The sequence below is a fragment of the Fistularia commersonii genome, chromosome 9, assembly GCF_037954325.1.
Source record: "Fistularia commersonii isolate RoL2024-O1a breed Wild chromosome 9, RoL_Fcom_v1.0, whole genome shotgun sequence".
NCBI classification, from domain to species: domain Eukaryota; kingdom Metazoa; phylum Chordata; class Actinopteri; order Syngnathiformes; family Fistulariidae; genus Fistularia; species Fistularia commersonii.
In genome coordinates, this window is record NC_141292.1 from 662,335 (window position 1) to 674,725 (window position 12,391).

At 51.4% G+C, this 12,391-nt stretch overlaps 3 protein-coding genes across 3 annotated transcripts; 1 reads left to right on the plus strand and 2 right to left on the minus strand.

Moving 5' to 3' along the window:
* The first annotated feature begins 2,365 nt into the window (after nt 1–2,365).
* On the plus strand, nt 2,366–5,843 carry LOC147230854 (uncharacterized). The gene is made up of 5 exons (XM_086151762.1): nt 2,366–2,501; nt 4,133–4,246; nt 4,624–4,734; nt 4,812–4,890; nt 4,972–5,843. The coding sequence occupies exons 1-5, from the start codon at nt 2,400–2,402 to the stop codon at nt 5,061–5,063; spliced, it is 498 nt and encodes a 165-aa protein (XP_086007888.1). The 5' UTR covers nt 2,366–2,399; the 3' UTR covers nt 5,064–5,843.
* On the minus strand, nt 5,123–8,294 carry tmem119b (transmembrane protein 119b). Its single transcript, XM_086151760.1, has 2 exons — nt 7,778–8,294; nt 5,123–7,009 (listed from the first exon to the last, which is right to left on the minus strand). The coding sequence occupies exons 1-2, from the start codon at nt 8,141–8,143 to the stop codon at nt 6,260–6,262; spliced, it is 1,116 nt and encodes a 371-aa protein (XP_086007886.1). The 5' UTR covers nt 8,144–8,294; the 3' UTR covers nt 5,123–6,259.
* Nucleotides 8,295–9,076: 782 nt separating this feature from the next.
* Nucleotides 9,077–12,281, minus strand: LOC147230856 (uncharacterized). The gene is made up of 2 exons (XM_086151759.1): nt 11,460–12,281; nt 9,077–10,885 (listed from the first exon to the last, which is right to left on the minus strand). Exon 2 carries the CDS (start codon nt 10,858–10,860, stop codon nt 9,691–9,693), a length of 1,170 nt encoding a protein of 389 aa, XP_086007885.1. The 5' UTR covers nt 10,861–10,885; nt 11,460–12,281; the 3' UTR covers nt 9,077–9,690.
* Between the last annotated feature and the right edge of the window lie 110 nt (nt 12,282–12,391).

The window sequence follows — 12,391 nt, forward strand, 5'->3', positions numbered from 1 at the left end:
CACCAACTACCTTCATATCCTCTCTCACGACGTCCATAAATCTTCTCTTTGGTCTTCCTCGAGACCTCTTGCCTGGCAGCTCCATTTCCAGCATCCGTCTACCAATATATTCACTATCTCTTCTCTGTACATGACCGAACCATCTCAGTCTGGCTTCTCTGACCTTCTCTCCAAAACATCTAACATGTGCTGTTCCTCTGATAGACTCATTCCTGATCCTATCCATCCTGGTCACTCCCAAAGAGAACCTCAACATCTTCATCTCTGCAACCTCTAGTTCTGTCTGCTGTCTTTTGGTCATTGGAACAGTTTCTAGTCCAAACATCATCGCTGGTCTCACCACTGTCTTGTACACCTTTCCTTTTATTCTGGCTGATGTTCTTCCACCTCTTGGTACCCCTGACACTTTTCTCCACCCATTCCAACCTGCTTGGACCCGTCTCTTCACCTCTTTTACGCACTCTCCGTTGCTCTGGACTGTTGACCCTTCGTACCTGAAATCCTCCAGCTTCTTGATCTCCACTCCCTGTAGCCTCACCGCTCCACCCGAGTTCCTCTCGTTCACACACATATATTCTGTCTTGCTGCGACTAACTTTCATTCCTCTCCTTTCCAGAGCATACCTCCACCTCTCTAGATTTTCCTCTACCCGTTGTCTGCTCTCACTACAGATCACAATGTCATCCGCAAACATCATGGTCCATGGGGATTCCTGTCTAACCTCATCTGTCAGCCTATCCATCACCATTGCGAACAAGAAGGGGCTCAGAGCTGATCCCTGATGGAGTCCCACCTCCACCTTGAACTTCTCGGTTACCCCTACAGCACACCGTACCAGTGTCTCACAGCTGGCATACATGTCCTGCACCAGTCTAACATACTTCTCTGCCACTCCAGACTTCCTCATACAATACCAGAGCTCCTCTCTTGGCACTCTGTCATATGGTTTTTCTAGGTCTACGAAAACGCAATGCAGCTCCCTCTGGCCTTCTCTGTACTTTTCTATCAGCATTCTCAACGCAAATACTGCATCTGTAGTACTCTTCCTAGGCATGAAGCCATACTGCTGTTCACAAATGCTGACTTCTGCTCTCAGTCTAGTTTCCACTACTCTTTCCCATAACTTCATTGTATGGCTCATCAACTTTATCCCTCTGTAGTTGCCACAATTCTGCACATCCCCTTTATTCTTAAAATTAGGCCCCATCACACTTTGTCTCCATTCTTCAGGCATCTTCTCACTCTCTAAGATCCTGTTGAATAATCTAGTCAGACGACAGCACACCACTGAGTCAGACTCATGGTCTGACTTAGTCATTGTTAAACATCAAATAACGCGCTTATGTCATCTTAATGATATGATTTCGCTTTACGTTAATGTTTCCGTTTCTGTTTTATGTAAATGTATCCCATATTGACGCAAATTTTCTTTGACTCGAGCTTCACTCAACTTTTAAGATGTCAATTTGCATTTTCTCAACTTGCACATCCCGTGACCACAACTGTTTACACTTTTTGCACTTCCTGTTCACATTTCTCTGCACTGTTTACATTCTTTTGCAATAGTATTCAATTATTATTAATAATTGTTTTTATTTTTTGTCTATCTACCTGGCTTCACAGCATAAAAAGGAGTTTCATTGTACAGGGAAATTCACGTTTCCAGACAGTACATATGATAATAAACACTTTGAATATGATCAGTTGATTTTACACCATCGTCTCTACAATAGGCCAGTGTCCATTTTTTTTCAGGTAGAATAGAATACGCCTTAAATCGTCTCCCGTGGGGAAATTTCAGTTCACACAGCAGAAAGTGGACAGTGCAGTAAGGGCAGTTACATTATACATATGATCAGTTAAAAACAGTAGCATACAAAGTATTGGAAAATATAAAGAATAAAAAGTATAAATGCTCTTGTGCAAAAAAATGGGAACTAGCAGCAGACAACAGGTGCTTACAGCTGAACCACAAGTGAATGTATGGATGAATGAGTGTGTGAATGAATGAAATCACTGAAATTATTTTTGTCATCGTTATGATCTCGCTGTTTCTATTCTCATCCTTGCTGTTGTTTTTTTTTCATTCTGTTTCCTATGCTTATCCTTGTCGTTGTTCATTTTGCTGTCTATTTTTTTTGGATGTCTTTTGCTGTCTTTCATTGTCTCTTTTATTTATATTTATACTCATATTTATTCATATTGTCATTGTTGCGCTGCTGTAACAAAAGAATTTCCGCTATGGCAATTAAATAAAGGTTAACAAAAAAAAAAGACCTTACTTCCGGTGTTGCGCGCGCATCGCCCGTTGAAGCCCCGCCCCCTCTCAGTGACGTCAGCGCCGGGTCTATCCGCCTCTCCGATTTCCACCTGCGTCACTCCAGCTCGTTCCAGACAACATGGCGGGGACGGTGGCGAACAAGTGCCGCAGCCCGCTGGCTTTCCTCACCCGCAGGTTCTCCGCTCCGGAGTTCATCACCCAGTGCTGCTATCACAAGAAGGTAAACCCCGTCGTACCGTCGCTGAGTTTGGGTCCGAATGATACCTGTTTTGTTTTATTATTTTCCTTCGTTTTAGGCCGCCATGTTTACACCTTACTGTTATTGTTATTGTTATTACTGTGTAACAAACCGGAAGTGACAGCTCTCCTCGAAGTAATATTAGCATTTTTAAAAGCGGGGGGTAAAACACTCGAAAATAATACAGAATTACAATATATGTCAAAGCAAAGACGTTGAATAATATCAATATCAGTATCAATATTAATAAGGTGAAAATGTTGCTTCTCGAATTGTCTCGACAAAATAAAAATAACAAAATTACCGGCGAGCTACGTTATTTATCCCTGTTTACCCCTGCGGAGCAGCTAATCTGCAAAGCAGCTCCTCTGACTTAATACCGCAATCACGTCCAATTAATCAGCTTTGGACTTAACGCGTGTCCCATCGTGCAGGGAGACACGGCAAAGACGTCTAATTGTTTAGCCATCTTTTTGTTATGCCGCCACTTCAAGCTGCTAGTTTCGTTTTGAGTCGTGTGTGATGCAACAGGCCGACACCAGGGAGACATCCTTTACCTTCAGATGACATTCAGGCCTTGACTCGGCGTCACTTCAAAATACAATAAAATAAAAGATTACGTGAACTTTATTTCGAAACCCCTTGTGAATTCGTCATCAGGTCAGTGTAATAGAAAAATTAAGGGAAAAAATTCAGCTTCCTTTTTTGGGAAAAAAAAAAAAAGTGTCTGGTAAAATCCAGGGGTCGTTTGCGGCTTAAAAATCTTAATCTGACACTCTCACTACAAAATGATATATGTGATGGTTAATTGATTAACGGGAAAAAGGTTCAATTGCATTGAAGCAAACCTAGTGAATGTCATTTAGATACCCTGTAAATACAGTGAAAGGCTAAAATTGGGAGGGCAATAATACAAATTGTACAATTGTATGACGATACATATATGTGTGTGTGTTTATATATAAATGTAATATTAGACAAGAGTCACATACATTTGTTCAGTAAAGGGATAGTCCATCCACAACGTAATATTTCCCCCCTGATTTTATCCATGTAGCTCTCACAAAGACATCTCCAAATGTGCTCAGAATAAAACGCTTCCCTTCCCCACTCAATGACTGGAATACCACAGTAGAGAATTTGTTTTCTGCACCACGAGGCAAAAGCCGTAGAGTTTAGTTACTGGTGAGAGAATGCAGATATTTCTGGTGTCGCCAGAACCGTCGAAATGGATAAATAGCACCGCTCCAGTCGGGGGAAGATTCATTTTGTTTTCCAGTTTGAGAGCAGCTCGGCGCTGCGAACGGGCCGTGTTGTCTGGTCACGGTGACTCAGCATAACCCAGGGGGGGGCAGGATGCTGCAAGAGCCCTGCTGGACAATGAAATCCTGTCCTAATCTAATCTGTTTATGTCAACGGCCATTACGCAATGCTGAAAACCCGCAGTTGTATAATTGTGACGCAGCTCCTTACAGATTTAATATATTGATAATCGGCGCAAGTTAAAATTCTGTCGAGTGTCAGGGTTGTCAGCCCGCTGGAGAATTACCCAGCCGGAGATCATCTAGTTATTCCCGCTCCCTAACCCGGTGTCCTCGCTGTGCCCTCCGAAGGTGGTGGATCACTATGAGAACCCCAGGAATGTGGGCTCGCTGGACAAACACTCCAAGAACGTCGGCACCGGGCTGGTGGGAGCGCCGGCCTGCGGAGATGTGATGAAGCTCCAGGTACGACCGTCGCCGTGTATGGACTCAGAAACTTTATCAGCCGGATTCAGTCAAACATGCCGAATAGTGGCTACAACTCAGTACTGATGAAATACTCGCAGTACACGGTTCAGGTTTCTGTGTGAATGAAGCCTTCTCAGATTACTTTTCGTTCTCCGAGGTTGAGGCTTCCTGTTTTATCTCAAAATTGTTTGCGTTTGAGAAAACTGAAATGTTGCAGATGAGCTTTGCATACAGGAAATGTGTAGATCCGTCCAGGAAAGAGAAACCAGCCTCCTGCGTATGCACATGCACTCGTGCACCCGTGACACTGAATGAACTGCTGGTGCAAACGTCCCTTTGACAGCGAGACCTGATGCTCTCCTCCGTACCTTTAGATTGAGGTGGACAACGATGGCAAGATCGTGGACGCCCGCTTCAAGACCTTCGGGTGCGGCTCTGCCATCGCCTCCAGCTCTCTGGCCACCGAGTGGGTGAAGGGCAGATCCGTGAGTGCTCGCCTCGCCGGATTCACTCCTTCGTTTCTCGCCCCGTCCTCCCGTTCACGCCTCTGTGTGGTTCTCAGGTGGACGAAGCTCTGATGATAAAGAACACCGACATCGCCAAGGAGCTCAGCCTGCCGCCCGTCAAACTCCACTGCTCCAGTAAGCGTTTCAAATAACCCCCCGTCTCTTGAGAAATACCCGAGAGGGGCGTCGACGTAACCTCTGGCCTTTCACCCGCAGTGCTCGCGGAGGACGCCATCAAGGCCGCCCTGTCCGACTACCGCCTCAAGCAAGCGGACGACCACCAGGAGACGGTCCGTGCCAGCAACTGAGCGGCGCCGCCTCTCTTCATCCCGGCGGACGCCGCTCTTTCCTTCCCGCGGCACGAGATGAGAAGTAGAAGTAGCTCAACGTCACTTTCCTCACAGTATTGATGAGGCACACCTATTGTGTAACCGCTGTTTGTAGCCTTCCCTCTCCAGTCCAGCTCCACAACCTGGAGGTTCTCACAGTGTGAGGTGGGCCCGTATCGTCTGCTCTGTTAAACGATAGAAAAAAGCGTCTGACGCGACTTCGAAATGCCAAAGAGTTATAAATGTGTTGTTTTTTTTTCCTCCCCTACATAATTCCACCTCACATTTCACACCCAGCCGTTTGAAATTTCAGTCATTAGAGAGCATTCAGACCGCACATTTGGGATTTTGAATTCCTCCCACGTATTATTCCGTATAAAATTGTTGGCAAATCAACTCAGATCGAGGGAAGGCCCACCGTCACCGGGAGGACGCCCACCCTGCCCTCCACCGTATCTTCAGCCTGTCACCCAAACGCACAAAGTACACTGTGGTTAGCTGGTCGTTACAAAGTGGAGCCTTATATTTGAGTCGGTGTTTGGTTTTTTAATGCTCGTGGAGGTTTTGAGGAGGATGTCAAGAGGCGGGGACTTCTAAAAGCATTCCTGTTTGCACTGTCAGCACTGACGTTTTGATATGCAATGATGCCACGGCGGCTTGAAGCAATGAAAGAGCCCACTGGTTTTTAGTGTCGTGTGATTTAATCTTTGGTGTAGAAACGCTTCCTTTCTTTCCTGCAATAAACATATTCTGATCTCAGCGGATTGAAGCGCTTTCTTTTTTTCTTGAAATCTGATCGGAGAGGAACCGAGCGTTCTGACGCACAACACGGTAATGTTTTCCACTGAGCGGCTTGTGGTTTCATCAGGTATCTACTTCTGGAACGCGATGGCCCCCAAAAACACCCATCTTGGTTTCTGACCAAATAAAGCCTGTTCGCTCCCGGACGCTGAAGACTCAAAGTCAGTATTGGATGCAAAGCTGAGATCCGCAAACAAACGAAAAAAAAAATGGCGCAGGACCGAACCTCTGCCCTTCCGGCGCTCGGCTCCGGCGTGGAGGAGGAGGAGCCTCCTCTGATGGTGTGGAGATGATCCCCCCTGCTCGCCTTGCCGACGCCCCTCTGTAAATGTGGAGGAGATCTCCACGGGTTCGGGTCAGTCTTTTCCCGGAGGTCAGAAGGCGGTCTTCTCCCCGGCGATGAGCTGCAGCGTAGCGGAGTCGCTGTGGATGTGCAGGGAGGAGGGCCTGGGGCTCCTCCCGGCCGCCGGCTCCTCTGACTCATCTCCGGCTTCCCCCTCCGACGGCTCTTCCCCGCGGTCGGGCTCTGGCGTGCGGCGTCCCTCTGCCGCGTTCTCGGGGGCCGTCCGGGCCGGCTCTCCTCCGTCTGCAGCGCCGGCGGTCTTGTTTGGCGTCCGCAGGCTCCTGGCGGCCCTCATGATGTCCGCCTGGAGCTGCCGGTGGGAGTCGGCGGGCTCGCCGTCCGGCTCGGGAGCCGCCTTCTCCGGCACCTCGTTGAAGGGCTTCAGGCCTCCGGTTTTGTCCCTGCCGTCCACGTACATCTTGGACGGGAAGGAGCAGGGGTAGTAGGCGTTGACCTTCCGCCGGCGGCTCATGAAGACGGCGCCGCAGACGACGAGGGCGACGGCGAGGAGCAAAGTGGACGCGACCAGGACGAGGAGCATGTTCTCCTCCAGGAAGCTCACCACGCGGCCGTACACGCTCTCCTCCCTGCGCTGAGTCGGGCCGGCGGCTGTGGTTCGCCGCTCGGACGGCGGCCGGGCCGACGTGAAGTTACCGGGTTCCTCCTCGCCCGCGCTTCCCTCCAGCAACATGTCGAAGATCAGCGGCGTGGCCGACGCGCCGCCGACGCAGACCAGAGCCGCCACGCAGGCCCACCTCTGCAGACTCATCTCCAGGCACGTCTGCGGGCAACAACAACAACAACGCTCTTCAGAAACTCACAGCAAATTCAGAGGCTTCTTCAGAGAGGTGCCTCCTGCCAGCAAACCTGGAAATAACAGCACATTGTATTGAACACACACACACACACACACACAGTACACACTTCCTGCTTTAGTTCGGTACTGTGAATTTGTGTGTGTCCGACACATTCACTTGTGTGCACCAGGAGGAGCTGCACGCTCTGATGGTGTCTGGACCTCCTCCAGCCCCTCCTGACCTGGCTTCTGGAGGAGTGACCACGATATTGGCCAGATGTGCCTCAGAGATACCGGGATCCAGGCCAGATGTGGGGTCAACATGGACCTCAAAACACACCGACACACACACACTCACACACACACACACACACACACACACACGGTCTGATTGTGAGCAGACAGTGATCCGCATCCTCATTTCACCGCCATCTGCGTTCAAGCCAGAATACATGAAACTGTACTCTCATCTGGAAAAAGGGGTGGATTTTTTTACAGAATCATTCAAACACACACACACACACGGGAGTCACATGCCTAGAAGTATCTCCAGTCAGGAAAAATGTCTAAAAAGTTCAAGGGATGTTCAGAAAGTGAGTTTGTAAAGCCGTTTTCAGTCTTCCTGAGTGCGTCCTGGACTCTGCGTTCACGCCGATGTTCTCCCATCATCTCCTGCTGCTCCTCGGAGCTCCTGAGCGCAGCTAAAACAACACGCCACCACCACGGCTGACGTCCTGAGATGTTTCCACTCACCGTCCGTCTGCCTCGGCCTGGAGCTGGGAGGAAGGAGGCTCGCTCGAAGCCCCGCCGCCGCTTCAGGTTCCAGTCTGGAGGTTCTGTCTGGACCTGAGGAGACGTGGTCAACCATACGGAGGAGATCCCTCCTCCGTCCTCCCTGTTCCTCCTCCCCCTCGGATCCGTCCAGGCCTCCACACAGATTGTTCTTGTTAGGTAGGAGTGCGCGGCGTGCGGTGGGGGCAGGGTTCCCGTGTGACCGCCCTCCGAGACGCCGACGGGCAGGAATGTGATTTGTCTTCTCAGAAAAAACAAAAAACAAAAGTCCAGCATCTGGCCTGTGATTGACGGACCTCCAGCGGCGACCTGCAGGAAGAGGTTCATGGTTCCTCTGTGGACGGAGAACCTGGAACTGCTACCAGAGCGCAGGGGGAACAATGCAGCGTTATTCCCCTCCAAGCACACATTTCAGCCAGTGTTTGTGACCACTTTAGGGAGAAACACTGACTCCGTACGTGTGTGTGTGTGTGTGTGTGTGTGTGTGTGTGTGTGAATGCATATTTGGCAAGTCTGCAATGTTTGTGATCAGTCAAGACAAGTCTAGCTTTATATGGTCATCACCAGGAGGGCCAGCGTCTGTCCAGGCTCTGCCAGATGTCAGGACGGGAGGAAGAGGAAGGAGAAGGTGGAGGAGAAGGTGGAGGAGAAGGTGGAGGAGGTGGAGGAGGTGGAGGAGGAGGAGAAGGTCTGGCTGGACGGCCATGATGAGCATTCAAGCCTGTGTTTGCTTTGGGAAGGAGGGGAAGTGGACCTGGAATCCATCCAGGGCAGAAGAAAGAACCTTTATGGAGGTACTGGTGGACGTCCACGGGGGAGACACACACACACACACACACACACACACACACACACACACCTCTCAAACTGGAAGTGGGGATTTTTTTGTCAAAAGCACTATTTGAGTAACATTTTTTGCTCCAGATGTTTTATTCAGTTTAGTTTTACTTTTGTGAGTCCATAAACCTCACAGAAGCCTCCAGAGAAACCTAGAAGTCATTCATCCATCCATCATCTGCATCACCTACCTCAGCTGTGATTGGACGAGGTACTGGTTCACCCTGGACCAATCACAGGGCCTCATAGAGAGACGTCCAACCATTCACCCTCTCATCCACACATCTGGACCACGTAGGTCTCCAAAGAACCTCCTGCATGTGTTTGGATGAGAGGAACCCCAGAAGATGGAGCCTCCACGCAGGAAGGACCTTCTGGCTGAGAGGAGGAGGCTCGGACTGCTGCACCAGACAAAACATCTGTAAAGCTCTGAGCTCCTTTTAATGACGTTCATGTGTTTAAACCGCCAGTGAGGAACAGAAACATCTCCATGAAACGAGGCCTCCTGGCTCCTGAGTGAAAGACCATCTGCTCTCTTTAGAAGGCGTATGGAAGAAGATACAGAAGGTTTTTAATTCTCAGTAGATCTCAGGTGTGACACGAGGTGGTGCTTCTCCAACCCTCCAGCCGTGGACACCTTCCTTCAGCTTTGAGTCCTCCACGTCCTGGTCTGTGCTTTCCTGGTGGTGTCCAGTGGAGAACCGTTCACAGGTTTCTCTGAAGAACATGTCCTCACCACCTGAGCCTCCTTCATGCAGAACCTTCATCAGATCCTTCTAAGGCCCTTTTGCTGTGAAAAGGTCTCTGTGAAGGTCCTTCTGAAGGCCTCTGTGGGGTTACCAGACCCCAAACAGCACCGTGGAGCAGATGGTGAGATGTTGCAGAGCTTCACCTTGGTTCTGATGGAGTCTTTTGATGGAGTGTGTGTGTGTGTGTGTGTGTGTGTGTGTGTGTGTGTGAGAAGCGAGAAGCAGGGGGAGGTGAGCAGCAGGGGGCTTGGAAGCCAGTGTGCGAGAAGGTGTCCTCCACGAGTCCACCTAGAGGCGGTCGTGGTCCGGCAGGAAGCTGCTGAGGGTGATGTTGTCGTCGCTGCTGTTGGTATCTTCATGTCCATCTCCATCTCCAGGGATCACCAGGACGCCGTTGGTGACGGGCTTCCTGCGCGCCGGCTTGCTGCAGGTTCTCTCCGGCAGCAGGGTGGAGATGCACATCAGCTCCGTGTCCTGTCGCCGCCTCCTCTTCAGCTTGTACTTCCTCTCGGAGAGCTTGGCGCAGAGGACCACGGTGGAGACCATGAAGATGGTGGCCAGCACGGCCAGGGCGGTGATGATGAGCAGGCAGAACTTGGCCATGCTGCGGGTGGAGCAGGGCGGCGGGCCGCTGGAGGTCACCATGGTAGATGATTTAGTGCTTGAAGGCGTTCTGGTGACGGCGAAGATCAGGGCTCCTCCAGAGCTGGTGGAGGAGAAGGCGGTGGAGATCCTGACGTCTGCTGAGGAGGAGCCTGGAGGCTCGGTGTTGGAGGTGGAGCTCCGCTGGCTCCCGGCGGAGGTCGGCCACGGAGCTTCACTCGTGCTGGCAGGGGCCGAGCTGTGGAGATCAGCTCCGGGTTCCACGGCGGTGGAGGGTCTCAGCGGTGGCGTGGAGGTGTCAGCAGAGAAGGTGATGGGATCTGAGGAGACACCGCTCCTGGAGGTGGACCTGGGCTCAGAAGAAGCCGTGGTGTTGACTGACCGTGGCTGCTCGGTGGGCGGAGCTGCTTCTGAAACGCTGCCAGAAGGTCTGGGCCTGCTTGTAACCATGGTGTCAGTGGAGGAAGGAGGTCTTCTACTAGGCTCGGTGTCATCCTGAGCATCGCCGGTGGAGCTGGTGGTGAAGCTGCTGGTGAAGCTGGTGGTGAAGCTGCTGGTGAAGCTGGTGGAGCTGCTGATGAAGCTGATGGAGCTGCTGATGGAGCTGTTGGAGCTGCTGGTGGTGCTGTTGACAGCAGAGCTGCTGGTGGAGCTGCTGATGGACCTGCTGGTGAAGCTGGTGGAGCTGCTGATGGAGCTGTTGGTGGAGCTCCTCACAGTGGAGGGTTCCCTGACCCCATCTTGGACTGTGACGGCTGCAGCATCTTCCTCTGGGCTCGGAGAAGAACCCTGAGGTGCAGACGAGGCTTCCGTGAGGAGTAAAAGGAGGACGGTCCACAGCAGAGATGGATTCATCTTGATGGTGGAAGACCTACAAGATCTGAAATGACAAAAAAGACGCCCACATCCAGACTCGATGACCTTCACCAATGGGGAGAAGCTTTTCAGGAGAGAAGAAGCATCAGGACACAACTGGAAAGGAGCCTCAGAGGAGGGATGGACCTCCCAGGAGGCATCTCCACACAAGAGGCTCAGACCACCGTGTGCTTCTGCCTGCCGCCAGCGTCAGCCTCCAGCAGAAACAGGATCTGCTGCCTCTGCCAGGGCTGGTGCTCATCTGAGAACAGGAAGCCCTGCAGGTATCTGCAGAACCCAAGCGCCCTAGAAGACCTGCAGATCTGGAGGTGCACCAGGGCACGGAGAACACGCCCCGAGGTGTGTGTGTGTGTGTGTGTGTGATTCAAATCCATGTCACCAGCAGGTTTGACGTCCTTCTTCAGAACCCTGAGCGGGCGGCTGCTCCCCTCCCGCTGGTGAACTTCTCAGACGTTCAGATTTGGTGAATCTTCGTTGTGACTCCACGTCGACACACAAACCATCCCTCCATGTCTAAACCCCCAGAGAACCTATCTCCAGCACCGGCGGGGACGTAGGACCATCAGAAGCTCTCCTACCTTCCTTCTTGAGATGCGGTCGTGGTCGTGGGTCGGAGCCTCCTGAAGGTCCGTGTAGATGTGAGACGTCCACGGCGGCGGCGTGCAGACCGACGCCCGACACAGGAAACAGGAAACGCTCAGCTTCTTCTTCTGCTTACAGGCTTTTTCCAGAGAGGTTCTGAAACCCCCGCCTCCTCAGCCCCGCACTCGAACACGTGTTTCACCTGGCTCGGACCAGGAGAACCCAACTTCTGGAGCTTCTGGAAGTTCTCAGCCCGGTGGAGGAGACCACGAACACCGTGGTAACGCCCACAACCGAGTCCCAGAAGAGGAACCTGGCCGGGTCAGGTGACGAGGTCCTCTGAGACGTGGCCTTCGGTGGTCCTTCAGTGGTCCTCCTAAAGGAGCTCTGATGCAGGAGGTCGCCTCCACACACACACACACACACACACACACACACACACACACCCTGGAGACTCTTAAACTCCGAGAGCAGCGTTTTTTCTCCTTCTGGTGATGCAATCATCACTGTGGCTTCCTGGACTGCCAAGTCATACCATGAACACACACACACACACACACACACACACACACACACACACACACACAGCGCTGGGTGTCTGCTGTGCATCGTGCGCCTCCACTTCCTGCACTACACCACATGAAACCAATGCAGCTTCAGCTGAAAATGCTCCAAAATCCATGTGGAGATGTTCAGAAATCATCACACACACACACACACACACACACTCGAAAGCCGCAGTTCTCTAGTGACACTTCTCTTCTAAACGCAGAAATGAAGAAGCAGGTTGCAAAGGCTGAGGAACCCCAGGAGCTCCTCCAGCTTCTGCGGCGCCACCTTCAGGCCGCCGGGGGAACAGGAGGACGGAGACGCCGCTGAGAAAAGCTGACATTGAGGAACATTCGAACATTTATGGGTTCAAACTGGA

Coding starts and splice junctions, on each gene's coding strand:
- LOC147230854 (XM_086151762.1), top strand. CDS start 2,400: ATGGCGGGGACGGTGGCGAACAAGTGCCGCAGCCCGCTGGCTTTCCTC. Junction 2,502..4,132: donor AGTGCTGCTATCACAAGAAG/GTAAACCCCGTC, acceptor TGCCCTCCGAAG/GTGGTGGATCACTATGAGAA. Junction 4,891..4,971: donor CGTCAAACTCCACTGCTCCA/GTAAGCGTTTCA, acceptor TTTCACCCGCAG/TGCTCGCGGAGGACGCCATC.
- tmem119b (XM_086151760.1), bottom strand. CDS start 8,143: ATGAACCTCTTCCTGCAGGTCGCCGCTGGAGGTCCGTCAATCACAGGC. Junction 7,010..7,777: donor CAGGCCGAGGCAGACGGACG/GTGAGTGGAAAC, acceptor TGTTGCCCGCAG/ACGTGCCTGGAGATGAGTCT.
- LOC147230856 (XM_086151759.1), bottom strand. CDS start 10,860: ATGAATCCATCTCTGCTGTGGACCGTCCTCCTTTTACTCCTCACGGAA.